Below are 17,144 nucleotides of genomic sequence, written 5' to 3'. Positions count from 1 at the left end.
CCACAAGTTTTGATTGTGTCCATGTTAATGTAAATAAGAAAAATGCAGAACTCAAGATAATTATAACTGGTACCATTGGATATCAAAATTTAACTGCATGGCATGACATCCAAAGAAAGTAGAAGAACATCACCAAATCTAAATAGTACTCTCCAGGTGATTCAGCAAACCCTCAAACCATGTGATCTCAACTGCACACAGTAAGGGGGAAACAAAAGAAGAGGCAAAATATCTCAATTTTAAGGGACAATGATGCACATATCAAAAGTGTTTCATCAAATGCTTACTATACATCCTTTACCATAGCAGCAAATTTTAAATAAGGGTATGAGGCTATCAAATACATTCAAACTTTTATAGTGATTCCAAGGGTCTCACTGCACAATTACATCAAATTCGGACAAATAAGAGGTCAAAAGAACTACTTCTTTCCGGATCTACCCCAAAGAGATTGCCAAAAGACAGGCCAATTCTTCTGAGCCTCATTCCAACCCAAGAGCGAGCCTTCTCTCATGGGATCCCAACTGGAGGACACAATCCCATAGCTGACCCCTAGAAGGGCTGACCCAAAGAAGAAGAAGGACACTATGAAGGGTATCCAGTTGGGCACATCCACCTTCAACCCGACCTTGAGGTAATAGAAGAAAGGGAAGAAGAGCAACCCCACAAACAGAGGAATGCCCACTGAGAAACCCATCCTGCTAATCATCCTGTTGGTCACAATCTCTGGGATTATGCCTTCCTCTGCTTCATCACCATCGTCATCCTCTTCGTCTTCTTCACCACTGAAGTTTTTCTTTCGCCTCTTGTCCTTCTTGGTTTTCTTTGGGGATGGTCCAAACCCTCTAGGGCTCCTCAGAGTTGCAGAGAGGGGGATGCAGTGCGAGAAATGAGCTTGGTTTGAATGCAGATTTAGCGTGAAGATTAGGAATTGAGAGATGGGTTTGGTTTGGAGAGACGAAGACTGACATGTTAAGGGTGGAGATCTTGAAATTGAGCACGAATGCATGCTGTTCTCCTCCTCTGTAACTCTTCACATGTCCCCCAAAATGGTTGGTGATGATGCTGTTTCAGAGGGAGACTCACAGGAGAGCTAAGCTTATCTCAGTCATCTGCTGGCTGCTGCACTTCACCGTCGTGAAATTCTTTCCTTTTTTTTTTAATACTTTTTGTTCAAAGGATAAAGCATGTTACATGTATTTCTTATTAATATTTGGACAAAAAAACACTAACCTTAGATTTGGCAATATACAAACCTCCCCTAAAATTTGAAAAACATCATGACCCTCTCTCCTAAAAAAATAGAAAAAAAATCTTTTTAATAAACATTAGGAGAGCTTCTTGATATTTTTGAAGCTGATATCTTTGAAATTTTTGAAACATATAAAAAAAAAAGTCATTATCATTTTATAAAATCTTAAAAAAAATTAGTATCTTTTGCCCTGAATATTTTAGGCCAACCCACTTAGCTCTAGGGTGTATCATGTGTGCCTCAACATTTTATAGTTTCATTTTATTGATAAGTTATATTATATTTTAATTAAAATTTTAAATTATATAATGTTAAATTTAAATTTACACTTTCAAAGTATTAATTAAATTATTTTATTTAAAAATTTAATAATGATTTCCACTTCTCAAATTAGCCATTTCAAGTAATTTGTGAAAAGTAATGCAAAGTTGTGGTGTTGGTAATTTGTAAGTAATTTGATTACTTATTTAATTTTATTTGGATTTATAATCCTATTTTGATTTGTTGTTGATGTTATTTTTAGAAGATCTTTAATTTTTTTTATCTGTGATATTCCAATATTTGTCTTGTAACCACAATATTCTTTCGCCAAAAATAAGGACATATCAAGAAATAAATTGAGGTATCGCCCTCCTTTACTTAAAAAAAAATGAATAAATGCACTCAAGGCTCCGTTTGGGGTAATGAATTTGCTATTTGTGAATAATGATACCAAAACAAATCCAATTTAGAAGTATTGTGTGAACAATTTTGGAGACCCAATACCAATCTAGAGCAGAGCTTGGAATTCATAATGAGTTGCTATTTCATAGATGATGAGGAATTCAAATTACTTCATTAAAATCTTTCATTTAAAAGAAAAAAATTGTTATTGTCGTGCTCAAATTTAAATGTTGGAAAGACCTTTTTCCATGGGCCAAATTCATCTCATCCAAACCCTTTGGTTCAAGTGGCCTAAAGGAGTCCGAAGAGTTTGTCCACAGTAAAATCCTAGGTGATGAAAAAAAAAAACACCTTATCCAATTCTAACTCCTTACCCATAACAAAAAATAAAAAGCAAAATTTTGCATTATCCAAGGAATGCTGAACTAAGGGCAATATCATGGGACTAAGCTATAGCCCAATCCAAATCTAAAGTATGAAGAATATTTGATTAGTAATAAATATATGAATATAACGATAATTATGTAGTTTTTATTTTAGGCAACCAAAAACATTGGACTCGAGGCGAGGCTTTCGGACCCTCCGAGGCAGCGCTAAACCAGAGAGCAGCCATGGCAAAGGCACACGTCTCAAAACGCACGTACCGCCAAGTAATGTGGAGGTCCTGGGTTCGAGTATCGTTCATGACAACTACACAATGTGTAACAAAGTGTGTACAAATGAAGGTTCTCTACACCTCCTGCAAGGCGAGAATCCCTGGCCTACATTTGGCCTGCTAAAATAATGTAATAAAATAAAAGGCCATTGAACAATCGCATCACAGGATTTTTCTGCTCCCAGACCTAACCAGCCTGCAAGCAATACTAAACTCAGCCTAATTGTTAGTGGGAAATAAGGCCAAAGGCTGCTTAGTTTTATCTCTCGTGATAGAAGCGATCCAAGCAAGAATATGGAAAAGAGAGTATCTAGACTTAAGGAACCTCAGTAAGAAGGGAAATAAGACTGTAATGAGAGTACTTATATTTTTCCTTCTAAAATATATGTTGAGAACCATCTATCCATGAGATGCCACTTGCACATCCCAGAAAAAAAAACTGTTCGCTTGTTAGATCACAAGTTGGAAACAGTAACTTGCCCTGAAAATTTACATACATTCAGCTGCTACAATGCTGTATCTCCAGATTGTCTCCAACAATTTGTTCCTAAAAATACATATTTTGCCACAAAAATGATGATCAAATTTAGTGGCAAGCACGCTATGCAAATCAAGTATTTTGTTGAACAAACTTAATTCATGGAAAAGAAAAGCATATCAAGTCAAATTCCAGAGCTAACATAGGATCATACAATTGTATAAGAAGTATCATATAATCAAGCTTACACAAACACCCAAATACTACTGCAAGCATTCGATATAATTACTTAACCCTGGTAGTGCACTGTTAGAAGTCAGTGCAGCAGGGTTTTACATCATCTTTTCACTGTCTTGAGGGAATGTGGTTTATATATTATTATAATTAAATTGCCATGTGCTTATATAATGTTAATTTACTTAAAATACAACACAAATGAGATTTTTTGAGTAAAGAAAAAGAAATTTTAAAATAGGGAATAAAAACATCTAAGGGACACCCTGAACGGTCTGACATGGGACTTTGATGATGGAAGTTTTTGGGTTCAAGCCTTAAAATTGAATGGAAGGAGTATTTTCTCTCTTTTCTTTTGTGGGGAGAGTAACAAGGTGAGGGTGAACTGCAACATAATCATGCAACGGATAGATTAATATTACTAGAAGCAAGCAAGACAGCTAATGTAAGCATTTCAAATCCTCTAGACAACGAGGAGGTCCAAGTCAAAAGAACTTACAGATCTAGAAATACTCTTGAGAATTCATATTCCTGTATAGTAATGAAAGAACGAATGTGGCCCTTTTTTCCCTTTTGGTCCATCAGGAGATCCACATGAATGAGTTACTCTCCCATCTCAAAGCCCTTCTTACCACTGTCAGATGTTTGAATCTAAGGCCACCTTCCACATGCATGTCACATTATGAAACTGCTGCGGAAAACATAATCTAGTTTGAATTTTTTTCTTTTCCGTTTTAGGTTTCATTGGGAGGCCTAGCCACACACCCCTTTCCAAACTTCTCCCACTCTTTCACAAGCTTGCAACCTCCAACATGAAAGTCTCGTTATTGAACAATTGAATGTCTCCTAGAGACAAATCTATTCTGAATTTACTAATATATTCAAATAGAGTAGTGGACAAAGATCCAAATTTAAAACTTAGACCTCTTTTGAAGTGTTTTTGTTATGGTGCCTCAAGCTCTAGTCAGTTATCCACAACCTGAAAACAATCACTTCTCTTGGGAGTAACTTCAAGAAAAAGAATGGTCTCTTATATTGTCATAATGTTTCTAGTTGATCAAAATCCAACGTCCAACGTTTTTATCTCACGATAACAAAATAAAAATGAAAAATGTACTGCTAGATATATTTAACTTCAGATGTGCACACACACAAAAAAAGTCATACTACAAAGAAGAATAACTTGTGCATTCTAATCTGGAACATGATCAAGAAACTTAAGTTTAGTTTGAAGTTCAAGTTTCAGTCAAAATCATTCTTAAGAGGGGTTTCAATCTAGACATTCTAATTTAATCATTTAAGTCAAAATACAGAAATATAAATTTTAAAAGAAACGTGTTGCAGTTAGAGCCAGTCAGACTATAGACTATAGAAAGTTCAAAAAATAATACAGGGTAAATAAAATAAACCAATAAAATTGAGGACTAACATGCATCTGCATTAAAAGGGCAAATTTTTAAGAAAAATTGTAAACAAGGAACACAAAAATTGAAATTAGTTTCATCATATTGTTGTGAGCTGACAGCTATTTCCTTTAATAGTATTACAAAGGAAATCCAGTGAGAATCAATATTCTCATCAATTTGTGAGTGTATTCATGAAATTGCTTGCAGTATTTCAAATTTCTTTCTAGGGAGTGAATTTTATATAAGATTTGAGTTTTAAGATATATATTTTATATGAAAAATGTGCTTTCGGCATTTGAATGCCTGGTATAAACTGCCAAACTCCATTTGTTTAGAGTGGATTCAATTTCAAAACCTTACAGATTTGTAAACACATTAGACAATTATTGAGATATGGTGCTTTTAAGAGACCTATATCAGATGCATCTACCACATGATAAACAGCCTCACAGCATAGCAATTTGACAATATGTCAAGAAAAATATCAAACTTTGAAGCTGATGTATACTGACCAAGGAACTTCAGCCAGTTTATACTGCAGTCGACGGAATCCCAAAACGGTTCTGGAGAACATCAATGGCTTTCTTGAAGGATTGTGATATCTCAGGTATTGATGTCTTGCAGACTGAAAATTGTAAAAATGATGAACAAAAATCTATTCAAGAAAAAGCAGATAATGATAAACAAACAGCTAATACAAATTAATGTGTACCTATATCCCAATTTTATTTAAATTTTCTCTTCTACCTTAAGATTCTGACATACTTAAGTCAAAATTTAATTGTTCCAACAGTGATATCATAATTTAAAGCCTATTTCATTTTGTGTGCCAAATAATGCACAAGAGTTAGTAACTATTATCACATGACCAAGGTCAATTTTGCAGTCCCTTCAGCAGAAGCCACTAGCTTAACTGTTCAATCCAAACACACTTCATATATTTATTTAAATATCATCATCACTCAAATGGTCAAATTTTCCAAAAACAAAAATTGAGTTGAACTAACATACCACGAGATGCTGAAGCTTGTGCTTCTGCCATGAACTCTGTGTATGAAGCCTAAAAGTAAACCATCATCAAGTTTCACCTGTGAAATTAGCAAAATAGCCTTCGAAGAAAAGTTGACTTGTTTATATTTGTTAAAAAATATACAATAGGAACACCTTCATTGCTTCTTGATTCTCACTGATCCGTTCAGACATCTTTTTGTATTCCTTCTCTGCTTCATCCATCACTTGTTGGCATGCCTGGCTCTGAATCTATTGAAATGAAAAACAAAAAGAGAGCCAGTATTGATGACTTTCTACACTGAGTATACCTTTAAATAATTTGTTAATAGCTGTCCAAATTAGCAGTCTCTCTTGCTAAAATTAGTAGATGAGGGCCAATGCTGATAGCTACACTAACAAGATCTTAACAACCAGAATTAAAATATATATATATATATATATATTCTTAATAACTTCTGAATAATTGAAAATTTTGATTCAGAATTAAGCTTGGTGACTTTTGAGTTTGTCCCACATTAAAAAAATTTGAGTGGATAATGGGTGCTTATATACAAGGTTAGGCCCAAGACTCAATAGGCCTAAACTTTTTGGTCAATTTGGTGCTCATGTATCAAGACTACCCATGGATCCTCCGATACTAACAGGTGGTATCAGAGTTCGATTGCAATTATTGGAACCGAAATTGCAAAAAAGAGGCAACTTTGCCCCACTGACCAAATTTATTTTAAAAAAGAAAAAGTGCTCAAAATCAAAAATTGAGCACACCAGTGTGTTCCTCTTGTCGATACGAAGACAACGCAACAAACAGTGGTAAAATTGAAGATCAGGATGAGCCACACTCTCCCTCGAAAGTTTCAGCAGCAGTCCACGAGAGCACACATGCCTCCAGTAGTCAGCACATCGTCCCACGCGCTCCCAAGGTTGAAGACGAGCGTACTTCACGCACTGTCTTTATAAACACTTTCAGAACCTTTTACCAACGTTTTCTCCAGGAAGTCAACTCGGTTTAGAATTGTTTTTTTGGCTAACTTGGTCCATTTTTTACCAATTCATCGCCGAGTCAAGCAGGTTCTTAAAGTTTTTGGCCCTTTCGGACACAACCGTGGCCTCGTTTTTGCACAATTCTGCCCCAAACATCTCGTAATTGCCATTTAAAGTAAATAATTATCTGAAATCAATGGAGGACTCAGCATCAAGAGCTATGATCAAGCTCACTGCCTCTAATTGCACTTTATGGAGATCCTGAATGCTTGATCTCCTGAACTGTAAGGATCTGGTGAATCCTTTGGAGAACAAAGGCGAGAAACCAACATCATTACGAGCAGGTGCTTATTAGAAAAAGATGCACAAGAAGACTATCAGTCAGATCAGACAATGGATCGACCATAGTGCATTCCATCACGTAGCTCAAGAGACTGATGCCTACAAACTTTGGGAGAAACTGGAGAACATGTACCAAGCCAAGACCACTCAAAACAGAGCCCTCCTAATGAGGCAACTTGTCAATGTGAAACTGAAGAGTGGGACCTCTATAGCAGAACACATTAGTGAGTTCCAAAACCTAGTGAACCAGCTTGCATTTATCAAGCTGGCTATTGGTGACAAAGTAGAGGCTCTACGTCTTCTCAATTCCTTGTCAAACAGTAGGGAGGCACCTGTCGTCGCTCATAGCAATTCGACTCTAGATGGCACACTTACCACGGCGATGGTCATGGATGCCCTATTCAATAAGGAGACTAGAAGGAAGCAAGCAAGCATAGACCAGTCACAAGCCTTTGTTAACGAAACCAGAGGCCGACTTCAAGGAAGTAGTAGAGGTAAAGGCAGAGGCAGAAGCAAATCTAGAGGTAGATCCCAAGATCGTGACAAATCTAATGACAGTAAAAATTGGCAAAGGCAAGATCAAATGTTGCCATTGTGGCATTGAAGGCCACATGAAGAAGGACTGTCGCAGACTGTGACATGAGCAAGGTTTGAGTAGTCAACCCACTACGAAGGATGAGGGTGCAAACCTAGTCACCCTCACACAAGAAATATCACTAGTCGTTGATAGAAGAAGAGACATACTGCCATATGAAGAACCATGATTCTGAGTGCGTGGTAGACACTGTAGCTTCTTACCATGTCACTCCCTACAAATCACCACGTACAAATCTGGCGACTTTGGTACTGTGAAGAAGGGGAATGCCAATTTTTCCCAGATCATGGGAATTGGTGATATGCAGATCAAGACAAATGTTGGTTGCACTATGACATTAAAGGACATTGGACACGTCCCTAACCTTCGGCTCAAGCTTATTTCAGAGACAGCTCTTGACAGATAGGACTTCAACAACTACTTCGGAAAAGGTACCTGGAAATTGACGAAAGGTGCCTTAATTGTCGCCCAAGGACGTATATGCAACCCGTTATACAAAACCCAGGTGGAGATCTGCAATAATAGCCTCAACGCTGTAGAAAATGAGGCATCACCAAATTTGTGGCACAAGAAACTCGGACACATGGGAGAGAAGGGGTTGTTCACATTAGTAAAGAAGTTATTCATCAAATATGCCCCAAGTATTCCACTCCCCTGTAATCATTGCTTATTCGGCAAGCAACACAAAATTTCGTTCAATTCATCCACAAAGAGAAGATCAGAGTTATTAAGTTTGGTACACCCTATTGTATGCGAACTCATAGAGGAAGAATCACTAGGCGGTAACAAGTATTTTGTCACCTTCTTTCACAATGCTTCATGGAAGGTGTGGGTATACTTTCCCAAGACCCAGGACCAAGTATTTGAATATTTTAGAAGTTTCCATGCTATGGTGGAAAGACAGATGGGGAAAATATTGAAGTGCCTCCGATCAGACAATGGAGGCGAATACATTTCCAAGGAGTTCAAAGCTTATTGTGTTGATCGCGGTATCAGACATGAGAAGATAGTCCCACATACCCCACAACATAATGGTGTCGCCGAGAGAATGAATCAAACCATTATGAAGAAATTTTGAAGTATGCTCAGTGTGGCTAAGTTACGTAAGTCATACTGGGGTGAAGCTATTCGTGTCGCATGTTACCTTATCAACAGATCTCTATCAGCACCACTGAATTTTGGAATTCCAGAAAAAGTATGGACTACAAGAAAAGTTTCTTACACTCATCTAAGAGTGTTTGGGTGCAAAGCTTTTGCATATATAACTAATGAGTAGAGACAAAAGCTCAACATTAAGTCCATTCCATTCATTTTCATTGGCTATGGAGATGGTGAATTTGGCTACAGACTATGGCATCCAGAGATGAAAAGGGACATACGATCCAGAGACATGGTATTCCACAAGCATGAGTTATTTAGGGACTTTGAGAACCTCACAAAGTCCAAGCAGCCTAGTACCAATGCTCCAGACATTGTATCAAATCCTGCACCAGCACATTCTTCCACAGACAATGGAAAGCTGCAGGATGATCCTTTGGAAACAGATGCAGAGGGTGTTGAGCAGGGGGAGCAACAACCCCCTTCACTAGAAATTGCAGATTCATCACATCAATCAGATGATGAAGCACCTCCTCCTCCAAAAGTTGTTGATCCTAGAAGATCTAGAAGAGGTCGTGTTTTGATTCCATCAAGGAGATATCCGGAATCAGAGTATCTTTTACTCACTGATGAGGGGGAGCCAAAAAGTTTCCACGAGGTCCAGTCTCATACTAACAAAACCAAATGGAAGAAAGTTATGAAAGCAGAGATGAATCCCTTACTTAAGAATAAGACATATGAACTGGTAAGACTTCCCAAAGGGAAGAGAGCACTGAGGAACAAGTGGGTGTTAAAGCTAAAGAAAGATGGTAGAGGACTAATAGTGACGCATAAAGTCAAATTGATCGTCAAAAGTTTTGAACAGAAGAAAGGCGTCGACTTTGACAAGAAATTTTCACCAGTAGTGAAAATAACAACAATTCAAGTCATACTCGAATTGGTAGCCAAGTTAAATCTAAAGCTTGAACAGATGGATGTAAAGACAACTTTCCTACATGGAGACTTGAAGGAAGACATCTACATGGAGCAACCAGAAGGATTTGAAGTTCCAAGGAAGGAGCATCAAGTCTGTAGGTTGAAGAAAAGTCACTACGGCCTCAAGCAAGCGTCGAGACAATGGTACAGGAAGTTTGACTCTTTCATGGTGAATCATGGATACAAGAGGACTGCAGCATATTAGTGTGCATATGTTAAAATATTTCTTGATGGTAGTCTTGTCATACTACTACTTTATGTTGATGATATGTTGATCGTTGGTCAGAGTGCAAGCAAGATCAACAAGTTGAAGATGACGCTATCTAAGTCATTTGAGATGAAAGACTTAGGCTTAGCCCAACAGATCCTAGGCATGAGGATCAAATGTGACAGAAAAGCCAGGAAATTATGGCTGTCACAGGAGAAGTATGTTAAACGTGTCATCAAAAAGTTCAACATGAAAAGTCCTAAGCCAGTCAGTACTCCATTGGCTAATCATTTCAAGCTAAGCAAGGAGTTGTCTCTCTCATCAAGGGAAGAAATGTCAACAATCTCATACTCCTCAACAGTCAGAAGCTTGATGTACGCAATGGTGTGCACGAGACCATACATTGCTCACATTGTAGACGTTGTGAGCAAGTTTTTTTCCAATCCGGGGAAAGACCATTGGGAAGCTTTGAAATGGATTCTCAGGTACTTGAAGGGTACATCAGAACTATGCTTATGTTTTGGGGAAGCTAAACCAACCTTGGAGGGTTACACTGATGCAAACATGGCTGGTGATCTTGATGGGAGAAAATCCACATCAGGTTTTTTGTTCACCTTTGCAAGGGGAGTTGTATCATGGCAATCAAAATTGCAAAAGTGTGTTACCCTATCCACAATATAACCAAATATATTGCCGCAATAGAAGCTAGAAAAGAGATGTTGTGGTTGAAGCCGTTTCTTCAAGAGTTAGGGGTCAAACAAGAAGAATACAAGGTGCATTGTGACAGTAAGAGTGCTCTGGACTTGAGCAGGAACTCAATGAACCATTCCCAAACAAAACATATTGACATTCGCAATCATTGGATACGCGAAGTGATAGAACAACAACTGTTGAAGCTCGTCAAGATTTACAATAAATAGAATTCGACAGACATGTTGACAAAGGTGGTTACTTATAAGAAGATCAAGCTATGTAGAGATAGCAGGGATGGACGTCAACTGAAGATTGACAGATTGTTCTCCCCCGATGGGCATGGAGGGGGAGAATTGTTGACAGATTCACAAAGGATTTGCAAATCAATTCCATGCCCACAAATCTTGATTATCAATGCAAATCAATTTCATGCCCACAAATGTTGTTTTTCAATGCAAATCAATTTCATGTTAAGACCCTATGAGCATCCAGAAGAAAATGACACCAAGAAATTTACGTGGTTCGGTCAAGAACGACCTACGTCCACGGAGCACACACCAACTATTCAATAACCCGCCGAAAAATGTTACAATTCTCTCTCTCTCTCTCTCTCTCTCTCTCTCTCTCTCTTCCTCCCTTCTTCCTCTCAGCTCTCTCTGCACTCTCTGTGCTCTCTCTGCACTGTGCTATGCTATTGTGCTATTGTGTTATATCACTTTCCACAGCCTCTTTATATAGGCTTGGATTTTACATTGTAATTGAATGCGAATCAATACAAATTAATCACAAATTGGAAGTTTATAATCAAGAGATAAATGGAGAATAAATTCACACGTTTTCTGACTCAGCTCAACGTGTCTCCAGCTGTGTTTCTGGCTCCATCTCTAACAATCTCCCACTTGGAGACAGAGACACCTACTCAACCAGAGTATCATGAATAAATGATGTGCTCATAATGTGTCTTCAGGCATGAAGACCAATTGAAGTTGAACACAATTTCAGTTTCTCTATAGTCACCATCTTCCTGTCTGCTTGATTCTTGCGGACTAATCTGATGGCTGTCTTCACAACTGGTGTAAAAATGCCGGTGTAATCAATCCTGTCCTTCTGCTCGAAGTCTTTGACTACCAACCGAGACTTGTACCTTCTAGAGCCGTCATGCTCCTCTTCAATTCTGTACACTCACTTGTTGTGAAGGCCTTTGGGTAACTTCCACATTCTGTTGGAGGTAAAGGACTTCCTCTCATCCTTCATCGCAAGCTCCCACTTGCTCGTATCTACCACCTGACATGCTTTATCATTGCATTTGGGCTCTCCTCCATCTGTAGAAAGTAAGTAATCAATATACCTTATGTCTGGTATATGGGACCGAGTAGATCTCCTAAGCTCCGGAGCTAGAGTAGGAGATGGTGGTGCGACAATCTGCTCCACTGATTCCTCCACCTAAGGATTCTCGGTATTCTGCTGATGTGTCCCAACACATTCACGAGTATTTATCTGGAAACTAACCCTCTTCTGTTTCCTGACTATACAATCCTCACACATGTCAACTTGCACTGACTGTAGACCACACAATTTTTCCTTTGAATGCATCACCCTGAGTCCCTTCTCGCTTATGTGACCAAGTTGTTGGTGCCAGATGTTGCTGTCGACATTTCCTAGTGCAACTGAAATAGACATGGAGGCATTGGAGGTTAGAAAAAGTGTTCCGCTTTTCTTACCTCGCACAATCGTTAGTACACCCTTTGAGACTTTCCATTCATCACCAATGAATTTCGTCGTGTATCCCTCGTCTGCCAGCTGACCCACTGAGATCAAATTCTTTCTCAGGTCTGGAATATACCTGACATCCTTCAGCTTCCATACTGACCCATTTATATTGATCTTCACAACTCCCTTGTCGGTTACGTCGAAAGGTTGATCGTTGCCAAGGTACACCTTACCAAAATTACCTGGTGTGTACTCCTCTAGGCAATTTCTGCAGCATGTGGCATGAAATGAGGCTCCGGAGTCTATGACCCAAGACTCCTGCTTGCTCTCCAAAGAGCAGATCAACATCTCATCATTCTCAGAAGCAATATTTGCTTCTGTCTTTGCCCTCATCTCGAATTCTTTCTTCTGACTCCTGCACTGGTTCCTGTAATGACCAGTCTTTCCACAGTTCCAGCACTCAATAACTTTAGTGCTCTGAGAACCTGTGTGCTGAGTACCTCTGGGATTTCTCGGCCTAGATCTGCCGCGGTTGTTTGATCATCCATGCCTGTTTCCTCTGCCTCGATTCTCCATGTTCAAGGCTGAACTCGAATTGGAGCTATGGTTTGGCTGCATTCTTATTTCCTCTGTCAAAATCATGCTAACGACCTCATCATACACAAACTTCGATTTTCCTGCGGAGTTACTGATGGCAGTGACGACACCATTCCAATTTTCAGGTAACTGACTGAGAATCAGTAGAGCCCGAATCTCATTATCAAACGTTATCCCGACTGAGGCGAGTTGATTAGACAACTCATTGAAGTTATTCAGATGCCTGCTGAAACTCTCACCTGCAGACATATTCATCATAAATAGTCTTTTCATGAGATGTACCTTGTTTGCGGCTGAAGGCTGCTCGTACATATTTGAGAGCGCATCCATCAGAGACTTGGTGGATGTTATATGCTTGATATTGAACGCCACAGATTTCGACAACGTCATGATGGCTTCGAGAGCTTTTCGATCAAACAACTCCCACTCGTCCTCGTTCATGGATGTTGGCTTACCCTTCAACGGTAAGTGCAATTCCTTCCCAAACAAATAGTCTTCTATCTGCATCTTCCAGAAACCGAAATTGTTCCCGTTGAACATTTCAATTTTTGAGCTCTTTTCATTCGACATCTCGATTTGCTAATCTAGAGATGGAATTAACTCAAATGGATAGCACGGATGGATCCAGAACGATCGAAAACCCTGGAAATGGTTCGAGTCCCTCGAAAAACGGACCCAAAACTACCTCGAAAAGCTCAGTCAAAGTTTTCAGTCAAACCTGATCAAACTGATGACGTGGCGTTGACGTGGCATCTGCTGACGTGGCGCTGCTGACGTGTCAGTGGGGTCCACCTGCTGCCGTGGCGGTGGGGTCCACTACCTGCTAACATGGCTGTGGGGCCCACTTGATAACGTGGTAGTGGCTTGCTAACGTGGTTCTCGCTGGCGTGTAAGCTGACGTGGCCGGTTCTGAGGCGCGGGTTGGATCCGGTTCGTGGATCGGATCTTGGGTTCACCAGAGACTGAGAGTTTTCCGAGGCGGGCGAGGAAGACGCGTGTGGTGCGTCGTCAGCGCGTGGAGAGGCGTCTTGCTGCGACGAGACGCGTGGGGGCGCGTTCGGGCTTGTCCGAACTCCGTTCGAGCTCTGACGGACACCCTTCTCTTCGTCTCGGCAAGGTGAATGCGATGGCGGCCTCAAAACACACTTTCGATCTACTAGACAGAGCTCTAAATTTCGGGATCACTATCAATCTGGATTTTCTGCTCCAACCGGGCTCTGATACCACTTGTTAAGACCCTGTGAGCATCCAGAAGAAAATGACACCAAGAAATTTATGTGGTTTGATCAAGAACGACCTACGTCCACGGAGCACACACCAACTATTCAATAACTCGTCGAAAAATATTACAATTCTCTCTCTCTCTCTCTCTCTCTTCCTCCCTTCTTCCTCTTAGCTCTCTCTACACTCTCTGTGCTCTCTCTGCACTGTGCTATGCTATTGTGCTATTGTGTTATATCACTTTCCACAGCCTCTTTATATAGGCTTGGATTTTACATTGTAATTGAATGCGAATCAATACAAATTAATCACAAATTGGAAGTTTATAATCAAGAGATAAATGGAGAATAAATTCACACGTTTTCTGACTCAGCTCAACGAGTCTCCAGCTGTGTTTTTGGCTCCATCTCTAACATTTCATGCCCACAAATCTTAATTTTCATGCAAGCTACTGATATGATGGATATTTGGGCTGCGAGAGTTACTCTCCAATCTCCTCCTTTTCCCCTATAAAAGAAAGACATCCTCTTCCATTGTGACGATGTGAAGATGCAACAGCAAGTGTGTGAGTGTGAGAATATCAATGTGTGAGTACACTATGAGTGTGTATTGAGTTGAGTGTGTTGTAATCCTCCTCCTCCTCCTTCACTGTATTTTCATCTTTATATATATATATAGTGAAGTTACTCCCCTCCCGTGGATGTAGGCTAAATTGGCCAAACCACGTAAATATTAAGCGTTCTTTGTGTGTGTTGTTTGATCTTGAGCGTGACTAACATCCCAACAAGTGGTATCAATGCCAATAGTTTGTAACACTAGATGAGTGACATTATAGAAAAAGTCGAGGCATGAAACTAGTTCTCCTTACGTGCTAATAGTTGGAGAACCAAATGTGTGACCAAGGCCAATAAGAATCATCTAGGCTTGGAAGATGGATCCGAATAGGGTTAAGACGTGGGAGGTAGGATTAGTTCAGATGCATGTGGAATGTAATCCAAGACACATAAGGCACGGTAGTAAGGCCCACTTGAGCAACTTTTACAGAATTGGGTTTACTCCCATAAGGAAGACAATTTCCATTAAGTGGGAGTAGTTGGAACTCCCAAGTGAAAGGGAGAATGTTGAAAATTTCATTTGTAAGTTTATCCCACATGAAAAAAAATTGAGTGCACGATGGATGCTTATATACATGGTTAGGCCCCAGACTCAATAAGCTTAAACTTTTGGGTCAAGTTGGTGCTCACCCATGTATATCAAGACTACCCATGAACTCCTCCAGTGCTAACAAAAACTTTATGGAAGCTTGCAAAAGCAAAAAGTCCAAAACATCTACTATCCATAAATTGAATTGTATTTGTGCTCAAACAAGAAAATGTAGAGCTCAAGATATCACAACTGATGCTGTAAGCTTTCAAAAATCAACCTCACGACGTGACATCCAAATAACAGCACCCTAGCCGATCTTGCTAGTGGGCCATCAAACCATCTGAACTCCATTTAACAAAATAGGAGATCCAGGTACTCCAAGAGCATTGATGTCAGTTGGAGTTCATCAAAGCTCTATTCCAATCATCTACGCAGCAGAAAAGTTTAGACAAAGCTATCACACAAACAGGGAGAGAGAGAATACCAGTTCTCTCACGGTCTCTTAAATTTATCAATCACAAAATCCTTCAACAATAATTCAAAGATATGTAGCGCAGAAACAAACTGCATTCCGTTCCAATGCAGATGAAAACAATCTTCACTTCCTCACACACACATAAACAGTATGAAAGAGACCAATAAAATGGTTAGATTGAGGTTAAATTTAGTAATCGGAACACCACAAAACACATTCTTCAATTCCACACGCACGCACGCACACACATAGAGTGAGAGACCTTGAATCGTTTGTGGATGCGAGACTGAGAGGCTTCAGCGTCCCTGATGATCTCGGAGTGAGAGCAATCGAGATGGCGCTTGAGGGAGTCCAAGCTCGAAGAGGTCCATTGCCTGAGGTCAGAGGTAGACCTTAGGGTTTTCTGAGACGGCGGAGACCTCAAGGCCTCCATTGATTTGGAAGCTGACTGTACTGGTTTTCGAGAGGCCTTGGAAGACGAATTGAGATCGAAAATGAATGGCTTGGGAGAATCCACCGGAGCAGAAGGAGAAGCGGACTGAGGAGTCGCCGCCGGCAGAGGCGACACCAGAAGGCTCGCCGCCGTGGATTTTCTGGACGCTCTCTTCTTCATCTCCTGACTTTGGAGGATAACAAGGGAATCGCGTTTCCAATCAGAACTCGCGCATATGTACTGGCGGGATTTTTTTTTTTTCAAAAAAGTAAATAAATAAATTAGGAATGTTATTTGGAGTTTTTTCCCATTTTATTATTAACGATAAAGAAAATATTAAATAATACTCTGAATGGGAAAAAAATTCCCAAACTAATGTTTACGTAATCTCGCAGCTTGATGCTGCGAGATTTAAATTGATGGCCACTAAGAAGATGACGCGTGGCAAGTGGAAGACCAAATCTCGCAGCTCTAAGCTGCGAGATTTAAAGAAAATAGCCACTAGAGGGCTGACACGTGGCAGGGAGCAAATCTCGCAGCTCGGAGCTGCGAGATTTAGGGTGAGCCGTGAAGATCTGCGCGCTGGACGCCTGCAATCCCACTGTCGGTCGTTGCGTCCTCCGTCGCCCTCCGTCGTTGCGGCCTCCGATGCCACCCTCGGCCGCCACCTCATCGAAATCGGCGTCAACGACGTCTTCTCCGTCCCCGGCAACTTCAACCTCACCCTCTTTGGCCACCTCATCGCCGAGCCCGGCCTCAACCTCTCTGCAACTCGCAGCAACAGTAGCCGCCGCTGCCGCTGCCGCTCTCTGCTCCACTCGCCCAGCCTCCCTGCAACACCTCTTGAAGCAGAACTAGTCCTCGCCGCCACCGTCTCCAACACCCCTTGTCGCCGTCGTCGCTCACCATCCTTGCCGGCAGCATCCAGTCCTGTTTAAATCTCGCAGCTCCAAGCTGCGAGATTACGTAAG

At 40.4% G+C, this 17,144-nt stretch overlaps 2 protein-coding genes across 5 annotated transcripts in view; both read right to left on the bottom strand.

The window, feature by feature from the left end:
- Positions 1-16,388, bottom strand: part of LOC131155011 (uncharacterized) — a 37,775-nt gene extending 21,387 nt beyond the window's left edge. For 3 of the 4 annotated variants that reach the window (XR_009136736.1, XR_009136737.1, XR_009136738.1), the window contains exons 1-4: positions 16,003-16,388; positions 5,853-5,948; positions 5,700-5,748; positions 5,201-5,313 (exon numbers count right to left, since the gene is read on the bottom strand). Coding sequence is in view for 1 of the 4 variants with exons in the window: in XM_058107886.1 (XP_057963869.1) it covers positions 5,219-5,313; positions 5,700-5,748; positions 5,853-5,948; positions 16,003-16,353 (591 nt within the window). In the remaining 3 variants the exon portion in view is untranslated. Of the gene's footprint in view, positions 1-2,912; positions 3,118-5,200; positions 5,314-5,699; positions 5,749-5,852; positions 5,949-16,002 lie in introns of those variants that run through there. The other variant, XM_058107886.1, reaches the window with a different exon arrangement.
- LOC131155012 (protein PAM68, chloroplastic) lies at positions 221-1,466 on the bottom strand. The gene has a single exon (XM_058107887.1). The coding sequence runs from the start codon at positions 1,007-1,009 to the stop codon at positions 422-424; it is 588 nt and encodes a 195-aa protein (XP_057963870.1). The 5' UTR covers positions 1,010-1,466; the 3' UTR covers positions 221-421.
- Positions 16,389-17,144: the final 756 nt, after the last annotated feature.

Source organism: Malania oleifera, chromosome 5 (genome assembly GCF_029873635.1).
Source record: "Malania oleifera isolate guangnan ecotype guangnan chromosome 5, ASM2987363v1, whole genome shotgun sequence".
Lineage (NCBI taxonomy): Eukaryota > Viridiplantae > Streptophyta > Magnoliopsida > Santalales > Ximeniaceae > Malania > Malania oleifera.
This window is presented reverse-complemented; position numbering and strand designations above follow the sequence as displayed.